Below are 20,347 nucleotides of genomic sequence, written 5' to 3'. Positions count from 1 at the left end.
TATTTCTTCTCCTTTCTTTCTCCTTACCTAAGCAGAAGATGAAATAATTTTCTGTCCATCCCCAAAAAGCACAGCATACTGTTCTACATATAATTATTGTATACACCCTTCTAAAGCATAGGCATCGTGCTGAAGCAGGGTACTGCCAGGTGATCCCATAAATTGTTTCTCTCTAGCAATCTATATGTTTCCAAAATCCTTCTCTTTTGGAAATTAGCCTTCATGAAGTCCTTTGGTGATTGGCAAGAAAATCTCATTTTTATTTTCCTCCACATAAATACTTTCCCACTTTACTGCCATAAAATAGCCACTACTTCCTTTCCTACAGTTGTTCTGTTACCTTTGTGTGCAACAAAAGCCTGTTACCTTCATATGGATGGCCAGTTGTGTTCAGGGGATGGAGGTATACCCATGAGTGCATGTTCTGCCACCTGACTAGGCTATCAGAGGCAGGAGTATTTGCATCTGTCAGCAGGGTCTGAAATATACTTGAATTTAGTATAACAACTTGCATTTGTATTGGATTTTACCTTTTCAAAGAGGGCAGCCTATATAGGCATTGCTTGAATTGCCTAATACAATTGTTTCCTGGTGAGCAATTTGGCCAAAATTAAGGGAAAAAAAGTATTGAAATCAAGTGGAATTGCAGGAGGAAATTCAGGTGCAATGGCCCTGATATAATTATGTAAGTGCAAACTGGATAGATTTCTTGTCTTATTACCAAAGTCTGCCATGGCATTTCTAGTTCCCTTAACACTCAACAACCTAGTTTTAAATCTGATCAGAAAGGCAGTTCATTGCTGGAATGCTATGCTGAAGCACTGAAGGAACGGACCCATTAGTGAACAACCACTCTAATCCCAAGCACCAGGACACTGCTCCATTCTTCCAAAAGGATAAGATCTGGAAAGCAAGACATGTTTATCATAATCCAGTTAGAGTCCTTTGATTGTCTTTGGTGGCAAATTCTGTTTAACCTAGAGTCACGTTTAAATGTATCGATTTTCAGTAGAAACCACCCAAAGCCTCAGCAGCATATCCTGCCATATACTTTTCTATGCAAGGTTTGGGAAGTTAGCAGAGAGAGGAATTGCTTTTCTTGTGGACCCAACGTAGATGTAATGGAGAGGGCTAATAAAAAAATCCACTTCCTTGACTTCAAGTGGAGTTGGATCAAGACTTACGAGTAGCTCTGCCATTTGTCACTGTAACAGAGAGCTGAAGGCTCCTGTTACTTTAAGGGTAAAGAAGCAGCAGAGAGACCCTCAGGCAGGGAAAGCTGCTTATTATGAGCTGCCGGGGAACAGGTATTGGGGGGTGTTACCTGATGTAAGCACTTACTGCAGAACTAGCTATGCTGCAGTACCACTGTGGTCTGGAGCCTTGCATGGGAGACAAGATAAAAGCACAGAAGAGACTAGCAGCAGTAAGTCACCCTGAGGCTGAGCCAGCAAACTGAATCAGGACACACCTGCCAGGAAAGCACATGACCAGCAGGGGCAGGGAGGTATATAAACACAGGCCCTGAGCAAGGATGGTCTGCCTGGGCCTGCGAGCTGCAGGCAAGAGCTCTGGAGCAAGGGGAATGCAGGAACTCTCCTAGCTAGCACTAGGGCTGTCTTGAAGGAAGGTGAACTGATTGTTGATGCCCCATGGGGGAATAGTACCTGGGGTAAGGGGAAGCTTTTTCTGCAGGCAGGCTGCCATTGTTTATGTCTGGACTCAGAGGGGGTTTAGTTGAAGGCTCAGATCATGTTTGCCAGAAGTCTTACTCTCTGGTTATAGTGTCAAGTAATGGTTTGGGAGTGGCTGAAAGGGGTGTCAAGTAATGGTTTGGGAGTGGCTGAAAGGGGAATGAGTGGAGGCCACCGTGGGGTGCCTGAAGGATGCAAGACGGTTTAACCCACAGTGAGGTGCCAGGGATGTGCCAGTATTTAGATCCCAGCCATGGGCCTTGATTCAGGGCATGCCATAGGCTTAGGCCCAAGGGGGAGTTGAAAACCCAGAGAGAGGAAGAGACAAAGACTGAAGCCTAGCTTAGGCAAGAGCTGGACAAGGGCCAGGAGGCCCAGTGCCCAGGAAGGATAGAGCCTGGGCCAAGGGGTTCTGTGCATGAAGAGAACAGAGATAAGGGCCAGGGGGGAACCCAGGAGCTTAGCTAGGCTCAGCAAGTGTATTGCCCAGGGCAGGGCAAGGACCAAGCTGGATTAGGCAGTTAAGGGCTGGAACCCAGAAGCTGTGTCAGGCCTAACCCAGAAGCTGTCAGGCTGGGAAGGATGAGACCCTGGCAAAGGTGTAGAGGCCTGAAGTGGCCTGCCATCAGGTAGGGGCCAAGCGCTCACCGAAATAATTAATTGGTAACACTTGCAAGGCATGGGCACAGCTGTAGGAAGGCCAGAGGCTGTGATAAGCCCTTAGGGCTAGGTGCCCTGGTAGAACTAGCTGGCATATAAAGGAACTGAGGCTCACTCTAGGACCCATTAGGCAGCCTCCCTTCCAATCAAACAGTTACATCAGGGCATGGCAGGAGAGTAAGATGGGGACTGCTCCCTAGAGCTGGAGATGGGTAAGGGTTGCGTGGCCACCAGGGGGGTATCATAGTCATCCCGGCCTGAGCCTGGTTAACAGTCACTAAGAGAAGTGTCAGGTACTTCTATGACAAGACTTCGGTGCAGAGGGAGAGAAGTATGTACACTCAGAATTAAAGCTGGTTCAGTCTTACTAATAAGCAGTTTTGCCCTCCAAAAATGGTTTAATCTAAAAGTGAGGTCATCCACTTTTAGAAGTTTTTCTGTGACCTTTAAAATACATTTATTTACCAAAATCCAAGACTTTTGATATGTAACATCAGTAAAGATTTCTTTAACTACAAAGATGTGACTGTCTTTCTAAATCCAGCTGTAGTCAGCAAGGGTTCTGATTCTTCAACTGCATTTGCAAGGTCATAACAAATCAGACCTGCAGAGGAAACATGTCAGCAAACACCCTGATGCTGTATATGCTAGTGTTATCTGACAGAAAGGTTGCCAAACTTGTGAGTTTCAATTTTCTGGGAGCAAAAAACTTGTCCCTGGGCAAATCCTCTTATATAGTTATGAGGCTGTCCAGTGCTCAGCCTTCCTGCCATGTTATGCATTAGCTGGTTAACCCAGCTGCAGTAAGCAGTCAGCTGCACATACATCTTGTGCTGTATAAGAGCTGTTCCTGAAGGTCAGGGGAGCGTGATTTACAGAGAAACCACAGATCAAGTCCATCAGCTAGCATCTGCTTGGGATAGAGAAAAGGTGCTCCTCTGTATGTATATCACTGTACCCCTTGGATCTCTGATCCTGTCTAGGCTTCATGCATGTTATTATATACATATTAATAATGAGAAACAATGATTCTCTCCTTCCTATATTATTCTGAGATGAATGTAATGTGGCTTGCAGACCTCTGAACATCCTGGTTAGAGTTCTCTTTCTAAAGCACAGGTGCATGCTGATTCATCACAATCTTAGAATCTGGGAGAAGTCGGGCTGGAAGGGACCTCCAGAAGCAGGATCTTTTTCTAGTAGCCCTATCTATGGGGCAGATCAAAAGAACCTTCCTTATTGTTTGCTTTTTGAACAAAGTAGGAAAGACTTTAAGATCATATGATACCCTCAATGTCAGTGGAGGGGTCGTATTCAACAGGCAATGGAACAGACCCGTAGGGAAAAGCGCTAATAGCCCAACATACAAAAACATACCAGATATTTTTTAAGCTGGATTCTGCAACCATATCTGGCAAGTGCCCACCCACGTGCACTGACTGCAGGACTGGAGTGAGTGTTGTGAAAAGACAGGAGGAAAAGAAAGTAGTTTAGAAAATGCCATTATGTTTAATGGCTGAAATTCTGATCTGTCCCCACATCTAACAGATACATTAGATACCATGATTAAATCCTTGTTGACTCCATGTTCATATAAACAACTTTCTTCTCATGGCTCAGGGCTGATTCCCTGTTATAGCTCATTTCTTAGCCTTCTCTTATATATGCCTGACCCTCCTTGTGATGAAGGGTTAATGGCCACACTTTCCTCCTACACAAAGCTAGGAGACAAGGCTTTCTTCATGATCCCCAGGATGGTGCAAGTAGTTGGCTGTGCATGAGCTTCTGAAATTATTTTGTCATAAGCTTTACATTTTCTCTAGGTATTTTTTAATACCAACCTGCATAGAACTATAAGGCTGCAAAGGAGGTTATGTCTCCTTCAGGTGTTAATGAATCTCTGCAGCAGCAGGTTACTGCCTATTTAATACAGTAGCAACTGCCTCCACTTTCTTCTTCAGCTAAAATCTTTATCACTCCTACTGAAGTGCACTTAAAGTGTACAGACAGTCTAATCCTCCCCCTCTCCCACTAGGCCATCTTAAACAGTTTCTTTAGCTCTTGTCTCTTTCTCCAGAGCAATTCCTGAACTCCTTTCTCTAGGACTGGGCTGTGGTCACTCTCCAGGCAGAGCAGCACCATCAGTCACAGGAGACTTGCCACAGCCCTGTAACTGCATATCTTCTAGAGCTGCAGTTCCTCCCCACTTCATTGAAGAGTCCCAAGAATGGTCCTGTTCTCTTTATGAAGTAAATGAGCTTATTAATATTCCTGCCTCCTTTCCCAGAATGCCTTGAACTCAGAGCTATCACCCCAGGAACTAGAAATCCTCAAAAATACCTCCTTTCTGATCAGAAAGCAGTTACAATGTATGCCTGGACCCCAACCCCCTGTGGAAGAGCCAACTCAGGTTAGCCAAGTTCAGACACTCCAGAGTCTGGAGGACAAGTATGGCGTCTCAGTCTGGGGTAACTGGTCCTTGGCCCTTTGCCTCCAGGGCCATTATTTCCCATTCCACATGGGAGAGGAAGAAAGGGCCTACCTTGGCCCTTGGCTCCTAACTCAGGAACGCTTTGGAAAGCTACAGAGGATATGTGTCCTGTCCCACACTGCTCCCCTGGGCTGCTTACTACCTCATCGGATCACCAGCCTCTATCCACATCACTCCCTCCACTGCTTCTCTCAGCCAGTACCCTTGAAGCATCTTCAGAGCAGCCTCCAGTCTCCATGTGCTGCCTCTATTTTGCCTGGATTGTCAGTTTTATAGCAGTGATTTGGATCCAGCTCAGGGCAATAATCAGGACCTTCATTAATTCTTTTATGGGGATGCATTACATCTACATTTAGAATGAGTATTCACTCTCATAATTTGTGCAGATAGAGCTGAAGTAAGATTTCCAAGTTCAACCCTAGCATTTCACAATCACACGATTAAGCAGAGAACTGAGTAAGGGATAAAGGATCAGAACTTCAGCTATCCGTTTAAATAAACCCCCCTAACAAGACACTGAGATGTACACAACTGTTTTTCAGGAAATCTTTGGTAAGCAACTGTTGATCCTTCTGGATCATGGTGTATGTATGATAGGTCACCAAGGCCTTTGATGTGTACACCTAGGCAGGAGTATGGAGGACTTTCCATCCCCCTTTAGACAGGCTCCAAAGGCCAGACTAAGTCTGGACACTCGGTACCTCAGTGGCTGTAGTTATATGTGCATCTAGGAATCAAACTTGGGTCTTCACGTGGCAGACAAGGATTCTACCACCACAACAGCCAATCATTACTTTGTCACAAAAATGCAGTCATAGGACACCTGAAGCCTTTTCTAAATTTGGGTCCAAGTCAGCAAACGGTTTCAACCAATTAAAAAAAGAAAATTTGGGGGAATGTCAAATGGTTTATTCCAGCATTTCTACAATGAAGCATTTTGAACTTTGGGGGTAGGTTTACAGGGGGACAAAATATAGGAGGAGATGGAGCAAAAAATGGAACCTACATGCTCCCCCCGGTGAGCGCTCTAAGTGCCAAGCTAGGCAGTCACCTGAGGAGTATTTCATTACTTACAAACAGTGGAACTGCTCTAATTGAAGAAACTGAGTATGACTCCAAATCCCTACTCTAACTCTGATTTGGAGTGGGCCATGTTTCTTACAGCTTGGTTTAGAGTCAGTAGGCCTAGGCCAGAAGGAGAGGAAGTACCTGAATGGCAACTAAGCAGATAGACCTTAGCCCTTCCAGTTCCTGTGCTTCCTCAAGAATGCTTGAGATTGAAATGAGATTGACCTGAAATGTTTTTCTTTTTTTGAATCGCCAAAACAAATTTGTTTTAAGCCAACTTCAAACAAGATCTTTAATTTTTTTGGTAAATGAGTTCTACCTGCCCTGTTATTTTCAGTTTATTTGAGAGAATTTTAGGTAAATGGCAAGTGGCGGCATTCCTTGAAGCTGAGAGACAGTTAACCTCATGCAGGAAGGATGTTAGCTTTTCTACCAGTGGCCTCATTCTGCAGCAGTTTAGGACCAAGGACGCTTTTGTTTCTGTGGTGCCATTCCAAATAAAGTCAGCTCTGAGAGCAGAAAAGATTATTTTTTTATTCCTTTAATATGCTTGCATTGAGGCATTAGGCTTTGTCCCTCCAAAGGTTCAGTGACATACAGGTGTAAGTATTACAGTCATTGGAGCGAGATCATACCAGTGAGAAATCAGAATAAGGCCCCGTGCCTGAAGAAGCATGTTCCCTGAGAATGCTCATTTCCCCTACCATCTCTCTGTCAGCGTTGCTCATTTCCCCTACTTGGAGCCTGCTCTGCATTTATAATGTACTGTCTCCCACTGCCACTGACACATTCAGGTCTATGATGCATACTGAATACCAAACAGAGGGTTCTCTCAGCATCAGGAGATGTTCTGAATCGTGGCCTTTAAACCACATGATTTCATGATCACTTTGACCCTTAACATTTGACAATGCCAGGAAGCCTTGGCTACAAAGTGATTTGTGGGGTTTCTCTGACAACAGAACAAAGGGCTAATCAAAAGCCTTCATTAATTTCCAGTTGAGGGCAGCTTCACACAGCATCCTAATGATCAGTGATCCTAAGGGGAGAACATCTGCCTACAGCTGAGGACTGCATCAATGCTTCTGATCCTTGGGCTGGTAATAAGTTAGACAGGCCTCAACTCGTTTAACCTTCAGATGCCCCAAGCCTTCTTCACCAGCAGCAATCCAGGTTGGATCTGAGGCTTGTTTAAAATAGGCATAACTTTTCAGTGCAAGACAAAGCAAAAATGCAGAGGCTGCTGCCAGCTCATCTCCATCCTTTATTATATTTTTTCTTGTCATGTCCCAGAGCAACTTGGTTTTTTCATTGTTTTTTTGTTTTGGCTCCAGAAAACAGACATTCCTGAGTACAACAAACTACTGAGTCCTAGGTCTTAAAAAACATACCCTACTCCGATTAGCTGACTTCAGGGCATGCTATAGGCCCTAGGGCATGCCATTAAACTGCCCTAAAACAAAGTCCAGTTACTGCATAGAGAGAACTAACCCCCTTCCTTAGAGGTCATGCTTTTTCTAACAGATGGACCAACAACATTCAGGTTTAGGCTTCTTCCTAGCTTTGATTGCTTCTAGATTCTACTGCCAGCCCTCCGCAAGCATCTCTATAAAACTGCTTGCAACAACAAATGAGCAGAACCAAGCCATCATTGCCCAGCAGGATTAGCACCTGGTAGCACATCTCAAGGAAATACTGTCAGTCCGTTAGGATTCCTTACAATGAGGTCAGCCTGCGGCACTGGTGCCACAAGTGGCATGAGCAGCCTGTCTGTGTGGCCCATGGCAGATTGGTGAGGGGACAGTCAGCACTGTGGGAGACAGGACAGGATGCATAGCAGCACAGTAGGCAGGGAGCATAAAGCAAAGCACCAGAAAGCAGAGCAGCAGATCAGGAAGGGGAAAGGAATAAGAGTGGCAATTAGGGAAGGTAATTTGCAGCACTCCCACCAAGATGTTGGCCCCTACTACCTTACAGCATGCCCTTTCTAACCTCACTTTACTGTCTTTTTTTTTCTTGAATAGATCATGGAACATCTTCAGAGCTGTTTCCTGTTTTCTTTCTCTCTTTCTTTTCCCCCTGAGCCTGTTTCTTTCTTTTTTATGTTGTATTCTCCAAGTTGTAGCAAATAATTAACAAAGATACAGTGGTACTTTGTTGTGTATAAAGGTTATTTAATAAGCAGCATCAATACATGAAATTACTGTCACTAAATAACTTGCCTGAAGAGGTTGCATTAGAACATTGCATGTCCTCTCAGGGGATTGTTACAAGTTATTTGGTTTCAAATTATTCATTAAATATTCTGGGGACCCATTGAAGAGATGAATAACTAATCCCTTGAGATGCAAGAGCAGCACAGTCTCCTAGATTACTCCAATTACAATGTTCTTGTGGAACTATATTGGGATATAGTGCTTTTTAATTTTTTTCTAAAGAAAAAGCCACTGAACTGGATTCTCCCTTCATTTACACAAGCATAATTCAACTTATTTCAGTGTCTTTATATTAGTTGTCAGGAGCAGAGAAGATGTAGGCCCACTAGCAAGTGACTTTCTTAAGGAAAAAGTCAAACTATAGGTGATGCGGGCAAAATCCGGCCCATGGCAGGGATCCAGCCAGCAGTGGACTCTATTTCCCAGCAGCCCCTGCCTGCATGGCCGGAGCCGGTTTCTATGGAGACCCCAGCAGCAGCCTCACTGTAACAGGGTGGGGCCGGGGTTTCCATGGAGACCAGCCCCAGCAGTGCTGGCAGGCAGCAGTGGTGCAAGCCTCTTCCTGGTGAGGGGTGGGGAGGGCTGTCAATGCAGACAAGTGCAAGGTATACATCTAGGGAGAAGGAACCAGCAAAACACCTATAGGCTGGGGAACACCCTTCTTGTCAACATGGTGGCAGAAAGGGATCTTGGAGTCATTGTTGACTCCAGGATGAACATGAACCGCCAAGGTGAGGAAGCAGTCAGGAAGGCTAACTGCACCTTGTCGTGCATCTACAGATGCATCACAGGCAGGTCCAGGGAGGTCCTTCCCCTCTATGTGGCGTTGATCAGGTTGCAGTTGGAGTACTGTGTCCAGTTCTGGGTGCCGCACTTCAAGAGGGATGTGGCTACCATTAAAAGGGTCCAGAGGAGGGCCCCTGTTCCCCCAAGCATTACCAGGAGTGACTAGAAATAATGGTCACAAGCTGGCAGAGGGTAGATTCAGACTAGACATCAGGAGACGCTACTTCGCTGTCTAGGATCTGGAATCAACTTCCAAGCAAAGTGGTGCTTGCTCCTACCCTGGGGGTCTTTAAGAGGAGTCTGGATGAACACCTTGCTGGGGTCATTTGACCCAAGTACTCTTTCATGCCATGGCAGGGGGTTGGACTTGATGATCTGCTCAGGTCCCTTCTGACCCTACCAACCTATTCAGCCTCCACAAGAGAAGGCTGAGAGGGGATCTGGTGGCCATTTACAAGCTCACCAGGGTAGACCAGTGGGAATTGGGGTAGGCTCTGTTCCCACAGGCACTACCCAGGGTTACTAGGAATAACAGCCACAAATTGTTAGAGAGAAGGTCCAGGCTGGACGTCAGGAGACATTACTGTACAGTTAGGGCTGCCAGGCTCTGGAATGGGCTCCCAAGGGAGGTGGTACTCTCTCCTACCTTGAGGGTCTTCAGAGGAGGCTGGACAAATATTTGGCTGGGGTAATATGATCCTGGCACTCATTCCTGCTTGGGGCAGGGGGTTGGACCCTAAGTACTATGATACTAAAAAGAAAATGGCATAAATATTTAAGGCACTAGCTGTATTCCTTCTAAGAAAACAAATGGAGCTAGTCTCAGTTGCTCTCATAGTCAAGGTACTTCCACTTATAACATCCTGTTTCCATTTGCTTATATCTTTGCCACCCTTTGCTCAATGAGAACATAGTGGTTTTGGTCTGGCCACAAGGGTCATGTCCAGACGAGCACGCACATGCCTTCTGCCCTGCCTCAAACCCCTTTGAGGTGGGGCAAGAGGCAGGTGCAGGAACGAAAAAATGTTCCCTGTGTTCCTAGTTCGCAGCGCAGGGAGAAAATTAGAACAAAATGAAACAAAAAAAAAGCAGGGCAGGGCACAGACCATGCCCTGAGGCAACTGGAGGCTGGGTCCTCCAGAGAGACGCTCTGGCTGCCAGAGCATCTCCATGGTTGGCCCCTTACCCTGGTGCTGAAACATGCAGCCGGTCAGGCCATGTATTCAGCAACAGGGCTCCAGTGATGGTGAGTAAGGGATCGGGGGGGACTGGAGGAGGGGGGAGGGGACCACAGGGGGGATCCCCTCCTAGCCCCACCCACTCCCCCAGCACTTCCCTGCCCTGCCCAGCCCTTCCCCTGCCAGCCCCCCCAGCCCCCTGATCCCTGCCCAGCTGGGCCCTGCCACCCTCAGGGCCCCTATGCCACCTGGCCAGGGCACAGGACCTGGCATGGCGTGCACGGACTGTGTGCCATGCCTGCTGGGTTCTGCCAACCCTGGGGCTGCTCCTGCTGCCTAGCCAGGCAGCAGGAGCAGTCCCAAGGCTGTCTGGACCCATCTGGACTTGGAATGCAGTCCCTGTGTGCAGTGCCGGGTCCTGGCCCAGCCGGGCAGCAGAGAGACCCCAGGGCCAGCAGGACACAGCTGGGCCCAGCACATGGTCCCCATGTGCCGCACTGGGTCTTGCTGCCATGGCTCAAAGCACCCCACTCCTGCTGCTGCTGCTAAAGATAGGTTATGGGACCTGGGGGGGGGGGGGCGGCTGTGGTCCTCCAGGGTGCCTGGAACCCTGGGCAGGTGGGCTGTGGCCCTCCAGGGAGAGCTGGGACCCTGGGGGGGGGGCTGTGGGCCTGTGGGGGGATAGGGATTCCAGGGGGGAGCTGTGGGAAGGGCATTCCATGTGCTGTGTGGGGGGGATGCATCTGTGGGGGCCAGGGGACCCACCCTTCCTGAGCAGCCCCTCCCCACAAAGTCCCCCACACCCACAGTCTCCCCAGCAATTGCCCCACACCTACCCCAGCTGACTTCCTGCCCTTCGGGTGGGGAACTGGACTCGATGATCTTCTGAGGTCCCTTCCAGCCCTAATGTCTATGAAATCTACTCACATGCCAACCCACATCCCTCCACACACACCCACCTGCCTTCCCCCACACCCCTTTCCACCCCCTTCCTGCAAACACCACATCCCTCCATCACACACTCATCATGTGCAAAGAAAAACAAAAGGACAGACATACCTAAATGCATATAGGTATTTAGAAATTATTTTATCATGATGAAGGAGACACTGGTAGGCTACCACATTGGTTTAACATTGTAAATATACCAATAAAGCATTTCCCAACTGATTGCTGTCTCTCTCTCTCTGTCTCTCTACATATATATATGTGTGTGTGTATAGAGTGTTTTTTTGTGTTAATTGTGGAAAAACATGGATTTTGGGGTATTTTTAAAAATGGATTTGGGATGCTGCTACAGCAGTCCAGCTGGCACAGAGGGTAGTGTCCCCAGGTACTTGCTGAGCCCCAGAAGCTCCGGAGAGCTAGTAGACCTGAGCTGCTTGCCAGGGCAGATTTTTGTACTGCTGGGGCCAGGACAGGGCAGCTTTATATACTGCTGGGGACAGCACAGGTGCTGGCCCCAGGCTCTAGCTCCCCTTGGCTGCAGATCTGGGAGGAGCCAGGCAGGGTTATTTTGCCCCAAGTGGCACAATTTGCTCCACAACAAAGTGCCTGTCTGAACATGTGCACTGAGGCAAAAAGCCCCGGCTCAACTTTGCACCGCTTCTATTTGAGCTGCTGCAAGCGCGTGTGCTTGCATGTGTGGACGCACCCATGAGGGGCAGACGTGACATGTAGGGCAGTACAGGTGGGGGCTGATACTAGAGTCTGTGGGTCTGGTATCCGTAAATGCCCTGTACTCTGCCTCTGGTTTGGGGGAAAGGAATCTGTCCACTTCTACTCTGTTTGCCTCTAGCAGAAGGCCTTTAATTCAGGGCAGGTGGGTAGGTAAAACCAAGATTTCATACTAGTCAGTTAAGCTCCAATCTAAACTCAAATTCATTTGAATGACAGGAATTGATGTTTTCTTCTGGTGTAGACTTTTCATGTAAAATAAAACTGTTAGAGAGAACTCCAACATTTGTCCTACCAGCACATGCATGCTTGAGATGTCTTCTGCCTTACTCAGGGCTGTCCCTTAGCTTGCATAACCTCTTGTGATCGTGGACCCTCGCACAATTGTCAGCAGCCCGTATAATTCCCCACAGCAGGTAACAGAGCAAACAACAGAATGTTTGCAACCCATCATCATTGGATCTTTATGGGCCAGATTATGACAGCTCTGCTATGAGAACAGTCACTGAGTCCTGTACTATATCAGGGGTGGGCAATTACTTGGGCTAGAGAGCCACTTAATGAGTTTTGGTAAACTGTTGCACCTACTCACTCACTCACCCATGGGTCCCAGAAGACCTGATGGCGGGGTGGGACAAGATAACGTAGAGGCCTGTGGCCAATCTCCATCCCCACTGGCAGAGGCTGGCTTCTATTGGCATTGCGGGGGATGCTGGATGGAAGCAGCCCTGCCTGCCTGCTCAGCACTGCACAGCAGCTGGAGCCAGAGCTGGAGCCATTGGGCCTGAGTGCTGCTTGACCAGGGTTGCCACATAGTGCTGGGTGGACAGGTGGGGCTGCTTCTGCCTAGTGTCCCCTGCAGTGCCTGGGAGATGAAGTCTGGCCCCACAGGCCCTGGCTGGGCCACACTGCATCTCTCAGGCTGTCACAGTGGTGGTTGGGTAGGGCTGCTTCCATCTGTGTCCCATGTGGCACCAGCAGAGGCCAGAGCAGGAGGTGCCATCCTTACTGCCTGCCAGCAGAGGCCAGGGCCCAAGTGCAGCTTGCCCAGGGCCTGCTGCACAATGCTGCTGCCTGCCCAAAGGCTGGATAAAAATCAGCCAGCCATATTTTGCCTACTCCTGTACTGTATGTTCACTGGGTCAAGTACTACTCAACCTGAATTAAGAATCTGGTATGTTACATCACTTTCCATTCTCTCTTGGACTGTCCTGTCTATTAGATTGTAGACAGCACCCACTACAGTGGAGCCCTGATCCTGGCAGTGATTTCTGGACTACTGTAATGAAAACTATGACATTATAATAAAACACTGGCAATCTTCATCTCTCTCCAGACATGCATGGGACGTTTGTAATCCTGTTGCCTCTCAGCCTGATACTGATGATTTTTGGAGGAATGACTGGATTTATCAGTCTACTTGCCAGGGCCTACCTGCTACTTCTAATGACGGGGTTGCTTTTTCTGTTTGGAGGTATGGTACCAAAATCCTACTGTTTGCTAAAAAAAAGATTTAAGAGTTTCAAGTTAGAGAAAGCAGCATACTTTACCCAGAGACACAGACAGACATCTACATACATACACACAGAGGAAGGGACAATGAGAACAAAGACCCTGGCAAGTGTCTGCTTTCAGACAAAATATCAGTATTTATTCACTTCATGCCCATTTGGCTCTTTGCAGACTGAAGAGCTAGTAAACTGGGACTCTGGGGTAGACAGCTGACATTTACAAGGAAAAGCAGACAATTACACGCAATTATGTCTCCTTGTGGATTTAAAGAGCTCTTGAACACACTATCTTCATCAATTGAAAGGTTAAATACCCTTTAATCAAAAGTTGTCCAATGCTTCCCCTCTACAGATGCTCTTTAAGTTTAATAGAAACAGAGGAGAAGCCTTGCAATGTGGGAAGCGTAGAGTTATATATGGTTTGTATTATACTGAAGTACAGTTAGATACTAAATCCAGCAGAAGCAGTGTGAAGACTCCCATCGACTTTGTATCACATTCCTAAGAAAGGCTGATAGATGGTCTTTCTTGCTTTTCTTTTTTTTAAACCTTTTCTGTGTTTTGAAGTGTGACATTGCCACCCTAAATTGTGAAGTGCCAGGTATTTTCCACTCCCTGCTTAACACCCAACAAAGTGACTCCCATTCACAACAACAGGCTCAAGGCTTGAAAAGTTCCTACTTAGCAATCAAGACAGACAGTTCTTATCCAGAAGTGCAAACATGGTGATTCCTGGCATTGTATTTACAAGTGTAGCCTCTCTTATTATAAACAGTGAGAGAGGGTGGATCCCAAAATTAGTGGTCCAGGTGTAACTAATTTATTCTCATTGACTCCTCCCCTATCTGACTGAAGGTGTCACAGCCTGGACCAGTGTGAATAACAAATACCTTAGGTTTATGAGCTCCCCACACTGCAACATAGCGCTCACAAACATATAGCTGTATCCCTGGCACCAATGATAGACAAACTGCCTTTGCTTAGCCACCATGATATCAATATGTCCAGAATTAAAGGGTCTTAAGAAGCTACTTGCACTGCAAGTGCCTGATTTTCTGTAAGTGCTTGAATGAAATTTCATTAAGTTCATTGCCACCACATCATGTCTTAAATGGTTAAAGCCTTTCTTATCAGAAGCTGAGACCACCACAAAAAGGGGCATATTCTGGACTCACTCACAATGAATCTCAGTTTTGCCCAACAGCACAGGTGAATTCTGCCAAAAGGAACTTGTGCTTTCATGACTGACATAGTGATAAATAGAAAAATTCTCACGGCCATATATAGAGTTCCTGCCCTTTAATCCAGCTCCCATGCTCACACATGTAGAAAGGAGAGTGTAAAACAGGGAGGGGCCCACATTTGTGCTAAAAGGATTAAGCAAATAGGTCACTACAATCTGGCTAGCACAATGAGTTAGCAGGAGTATTTCTGCCTCTGCTCAGGGTCCTCTTACCTTACATCAGGACAAATAAGCATAACACCTGCATTACTGTGGAAAGGCCAGAAAACCAGTACTTAAGATGAACCGATCAATTTAAGACCCTGAGTGGGAGAAAGTTAGATGAACAATGCAGGATTGTCTGACACACTTTATATGAGTTCTAATATGGTGATCTATGCATATCTATCTCCAGCTCTGTCTTTATGGCACTGCTCATTGTTGGGTCTGACTATCAAACACATCTAGCAAAATTTACCAAATAAATCTCTCAGTTCATTTAATAACCTCCATTATGATCCTGAGACCAGATCTTATTACATCTCCTAAACCCCTCCTCTCTCTTAACATTATTTCCAGGGAAGTTGCTACAAGTGCTTTCTTAGGTGTAATGTCAAATGTACATCTTTAGCTGCAAAACAGAGCTGGATATTCATATCCCCTATACCTGACATTCATTCTTTAGGAAGTCTGTCAACATAGACATTAACATGCGGCAGTGCCATTACTAACCATGAATTGATTTATCAGAAGCCCCACTACCATTATTAAATTTGGAAACATATCCTTGGCAAAGTACAGCATACTCCTGGGGGTGTAAGCACCTCAGCTTGAAAATCACGATGTTATATAATACGAGATTGGAAAATGTAATATACGTGCCTCTGTTATCCAGAAAGTGGATTATCAGGTATTCATTGCAGAAAGCTTGCCATTACTTATTTTGATTCACTCCTTAGGAAGTAGATCACAATATACTAAGTAATACTAGGAAAAAAACAAAACTAGAGACTTGAACCATAGGGCAGAGTGAGAATCCTGTGTACGTTAGTAGGGAGAGGTGGCAAAGTTGATCCAGGAGACCCATTACCAAGCAGTTTTGATTAAGATATAGTGGACTCAACCTGCATAAATACTTATGTTCTCTCTAGCCCTTGTGACACTTACTGGGATCAGCATCTACATTGCATACTCAGCTGCTGCCTTCAAGGAAGCCATCTGCCTTCTGGGGAAGAAGAATCTCTTACTGGAACTTGACATCAGGTTTGGTTGGTCTTTGGTGCTTGTGTGGATCTCCTTCATTGCAGAGGTAGTCACCGGGGCAGCCTTCTTCCTTGCTGCAAGAGCAGTGGGCCTGAAACGGAGGCGGGAGCAGGTGATATGAAGTTCCAAGTGTCAACGCAGCTGCGTCGTCATCACGGGGGTTCAGCAAGGTGAATCAGAGGTTCAGTATGGATTACAATAATGACAAGACTACTATTGAGTGTATCACACATCTGAGCTAACTCTTCTCCTCATTGACAGCTAAGAAATGGAAAGATTGCATAGTGGCAACACTGCATTTTTGAAAAGCATCAATAAGGTGGCCTTTTGGTCTTTAAATGAAAATATATTGTTTCTAATTAGGAGTAGGAGGTAGCCTTCCCCTCCTTTCTTTCCTTCCATGGTGCCACTGCTAAAATGCCTCCTGACACCCTGAGGTCCAGTATCTATGGCTCATTTAATCTTTGGCTTTTTGGTCAAGATGCCCATTCTGAAGGCCAGTTTGTGTCAGTTGTGCTGGAGGCCTCGGTCCATTAAGAACTGGAAATTTATCTGGCACAGTCCAGCAAATGGCCATCAGGCAGCATGGCCTTCAGGTCCACTCTTGCTTTCATCTTATATGGGATTCATATCACCCAGTGTAGAGGAAGGAAGAGTGTGAAAAATAAAATAGTTCCTAAGCAGTGTATATTTTAAAACAATTTCAGCATATAAAACAAGGTTCCATTTAGGGATCAAAAATAGCAGAGTTCAGAATATTTGAAGTCAAATCCAAAGCACCTGTGTGACAGTCTTAAGTACTCAGTCTTCCTGGGTACGACTGTGATGCTTTGAGGTATGGAAGGACTTGGTCTGAAGTGTGAATCATTAAGTGTTAGTGATGTTAATACAAAGCAACTTGGTATCATCCACCGTCACTAACTGCATGCTTTTTCTTTTCTCTTAGGTTTCACATTAAAAGCAGGAAGCCTTCATCTTTTAGATTATAATCATTTGTTTCATTGTCTAATGACAAATACACTAAAAAAATCCCAGTATTTGAAATGAAAAGGTCCAAATAACCTATGGGCACTTATACACATGCAGCGAGGCTGCTCCAATGTACCGTAATTTGCACTCTGTCAGATTCCAGTGTCACATGTATCAGTGTCCCCTCACTGAAAAATGGTGTCAGGAGCACTTTAACTAAAGCTTGTTCAATGAGCTTTAATTACAGGGCCCTTGCCACCATTTTTCAGTGTGGGGATGGTAATACATGTGATGCTCCAGACGCTTTAAGTAGAGCAGCTCTCAGAGTCGCTCAAATTAAAGCAGTCCCCCTCCCTAGCCCCTCCCCCCCGCCCCTTTCTCCCCACTGCTGGAGCACGTGTATAAATGCCATGTAAGTCTGGTCAGGGATCTGTAATGGTGAAGGAGCTTTCTCAAAATGTAAGAAAGGCAAGAGGCAGAAGCTGTCATTATTGTCCGGAACAAAACAAAGCAAGTAATGTGATGATTTAAAAATAAATATTTGTTTGCTGTAGTAAAGGATTATAGCCATCATGAAGGAATAGAGGTCTCCTTATACTACAGATAATAAAAGCAGAATCCATTGTGTTGGTTTAGGTGATAAAGCATTATTGATGTGCTTTAGCTAAAACAGTGGGGGCCAACCTTTTGGGCAGGCATGCCACAAATTAGCCGTACACATTCTGAATGCTACTCTGATCTCCTTCCCCTGCCCAGTCAGCAGCTCTGCTTGCTGCTCCCTGCCCTGTGCTCCCTCCCTTCTGCTTCCTGCACTGTGTTTTTTGCCTGCTCTGCCTTTCTGCTTTCTCTTCCCTGGCTTATCTGCCACTGTGCTGCCTGTCTACTTCCCAGCCTGCTGCATGTAACACGGAAGGACTACCCATGCCACTTGTGACAGTCATGCTACAGGTTGGCAACCCTGAACTAAGGGGTTATGGAGAGATGTTCTTCAGGAATAAGCAGTAGTTCAGATGGTTTAACTACTTACGCTGGGCTACTCAGGCTACTTGGGAGCCAATATTTACCCTCAAGAGGCTTCCTGCATCCTGAAGGCATATGGTATTATACTGTCATTCACTGTATTCTCCAGGGCACCTCACCTACTACATTTTCAATTTCAATTTATTTTCTTTATCGTTAAAGGAATACAGTTATTTATTATGCTTAACTTGTGCCGAAAAACAGCAGGGCAATACTAGGTGCACAGCTCAGCTCAAATTTATCTTGAAGTGCTCTTTTTTTCTTTATTTTGGCTAATAATGCCTGAGAGGGTCTACCTCAATGCCACTGAAGTCAGTGGAAAAGCTGCCATTGATGCCAGTTGACTTTAGTTCTACACAGTAAACAGCTCCACCAGGGCTATCAGGGCTATTTGTCTATGGCTTCAGTATTGTTATCTTGATGCAAAAGATCCATGGAAAAACCATTTGGAAATAAAACAGCAGTGTGATTCACCTCAGGACCAAGAGTTGAGACCCTGTCTTCTATTCTTTGCTATGCCAGTCAGACACACTATTATCTCTGGCAAGCCCCCCTACCTCTCGGAACTGTTATTTATTAGTGAAGAGAGCTGCGCTAATTAAAACATCTGCAGTGTCAAATGTATTCAGTGTCCAGCACTTCAAAATAGTAGCGGGGGTGTTTGAACAAAAGCTTGGTCAATGAGCTTTAGTTAAAGCACCTCTGCTGCCATTTTGAAGTGTGGGGACACTGAATAGATGTGATGTGGAGGCTGCTGGAGCGCATTAATTAACATATTGCGGCATACTAGATTAATGCTAATTAGCATGCATTAGAGCAGATGTCCTGCATGTGTATGGTGCCCTTTGGTCCTACTCTAAATTCTGTCCTTTCAGTGCTACTGTTTTCATGCATCTGCAAGATGTCACCGATGAGCTGAACAGGGCAGGATGCTAGGGGTGTGCGAAGCTTTGGTTGCTGATTCGATTCAGAGAAGATTTGGATTGATTCAGAAAAGATTTGGAAAAAGATTCAGAGATTTGGCAGTTCGGAAGGCAGTCTTGTAAGGAACCAGAAACTGAGAAAAGGGAGAGGGAGCAGGGAGCGGGGAAAGACTGACATGTGTAGCTGGCCTGTGACTGTGATCTTTCCTTGACTCCCCTTCCAATCACAGTGCTTTGGGGGAGGGACATAAAAACAGCACATAAGCCTTGGTCTGCAGCCTTTCTGTCCCTTCTGTGAGCTGTCTCTGCTGAGTACCGGGAAGGCCCCCTGTTACAGGCTACCATCCATGCTGTTTTTACCCCGCTGCACCTTAAATCACACACAAAATCACACATGTCGTGAATTTTGCTTTCAGAAGCTTGAGGTGCAGTTTCCCAGAAACCTCTGCATCTATCTCCTTGAACCTTGGCAGGCTTCATGCCCTAAGCAGGGGCTACCATCCCCGGTGCTGTCATCCAAATCTGACAAAAAATGACAAAGTTATAAGTATTTCAGTGATTCTCCATTATAGTCTATGGCTGAATCCCCGAATCTCTCTGAATCAGCGCCAAATCTTCCAAAGCCAATTTGGCCGAATTTCCGAATCAAATCACCGTCCTCCGAATTGGCTGAATCCAAATTGAATACTTCCCTATTTGCACAGGCCTACAGGATACATTATAACAAATAAGCTAGCAGTATGCAATCACTTTACAAATGAAACAAACAGTGGCAGCTTTACAGTGGCAGTGGGGAGAAGTTCAATGTTGCAAAAATTACAGATGCTTGAGTGAAGTACTTTAAATGTTGTGTAAAACATAACAATATCCACATATCTGTACATGTGTAACTGTTTAATGCTGTGCCAAATTTGTATTATGTACTTTTAATTTCTATTATATTTAAATATACTGTGAACAGTAAATGCATCTTACCACATGACCAATATCTGAACCTTTATTACCATTAGAGTAGACCTGAGTTGTGATGAAATTACCATATTTACTTGACTCTAAGATAAGGTTCCTCCCTCCATTTAAAATGGGGGGAAAGCCCTCATCTCAGAATTGCATGGTGGGTGGGAACAGGTGGCTGCTCTGGCTTAGGCCCCAGCCCCTACCCAGGGTTGGGGCCACAGCCAGAGCTACTTCCTGCCTCCCCCTCATTTCCCTGACTGCCTCTGCACCCCACTGTCTCTATCCTGCAGCTTCTTCTCCCATCTCCACTCCCCCCAACACAGCCTCAGATCCCCCCACCTACATCTTACCTTTGCTCTGTGCCACCAGGCTCTGTGCACACTGCAGCCTGGGACACTGAGCACACCCTCAGCCTAGCCCTGAAGCAGTGGTGCACGTGGCAGCTGGACTGGGGCCATGCTTAGTGCCCCAGGCTAGAATGGACAAAGCCTGCCAGCTTGGAGGAGAGGCTGGGAGGGACTAGGGGAGCAGAGGCTGGAGGTGAGAAGGGATAGTAGAAGGGGAAGGGGGGTGCTGAGGTTGCGGTGGGTGGGCAGGCAGGAGACAGAGGGCATGGAGGTGGCAGGGGAGCAGGCACTAGCAGTTTGACTTACCCAAACCACCTGCCACCTCACTGCCTCCCACTGCAGTGGTGGGAGGGATGAATTAAAGA

The 20,347-nt window shown here is 46.2% G+C and overlaps 1 protein-coding gene across 2 annotated transcripts in view; it reads left to right on the top strand.

The window, feature by feature from the left end:
- Positions 1 to 19,802, top strand: part of TMEM114 (transmembrane protein 114) — a 36,770-nt gene extending 16,968 nt beyond the window's left edge. Inside the window, exons 3-5 of one of the 2 annotated variants that reach the window (XM_090024551.1) lie at positions 13,107 to 13,244; positions 15,655 to 15,936; positions 16,713 to 19,800. In XM_090024551.1, coding sequence (XP_089880677.1) covers positions 13,107 to 13,244; positions 15,655 to 15,887 — 371 coding nt within the window. In that variant the 3' untranslated portion in view covers positions 15,888 to 15,936; positions 16,713 to 19,800. Of the gene's footprint in view, positions 1 to 13,106; positions 13,245 to 15,654 lie in introns of both variants that reach the window. The other variant, XM_090024550.1, reaches the window with a different exon arrangement.
- Positions 19,803 to 20,347: the final 545 nt, after the last annotated feature.

Source organism: Crocodylus siamensis, chromosome 12, assembly GCF_052110815.1.
Source record: "Crocodylus siamensis isolate JL-2025a chromosome 12, ASM5211081v1, whole genome shotgun sequence".
Taxonomy (NCBI): Eukaryota; Metazoa; Chordata; order Crocodylia; family Crocodylidae; genus Crocodylus; species Crocodylus siamensis.
The sequence above is the reverse complement of the archived record's forward strand: the minus strand, read 5'-3'. Positions and strand labels throughout refer to the sequence as shown.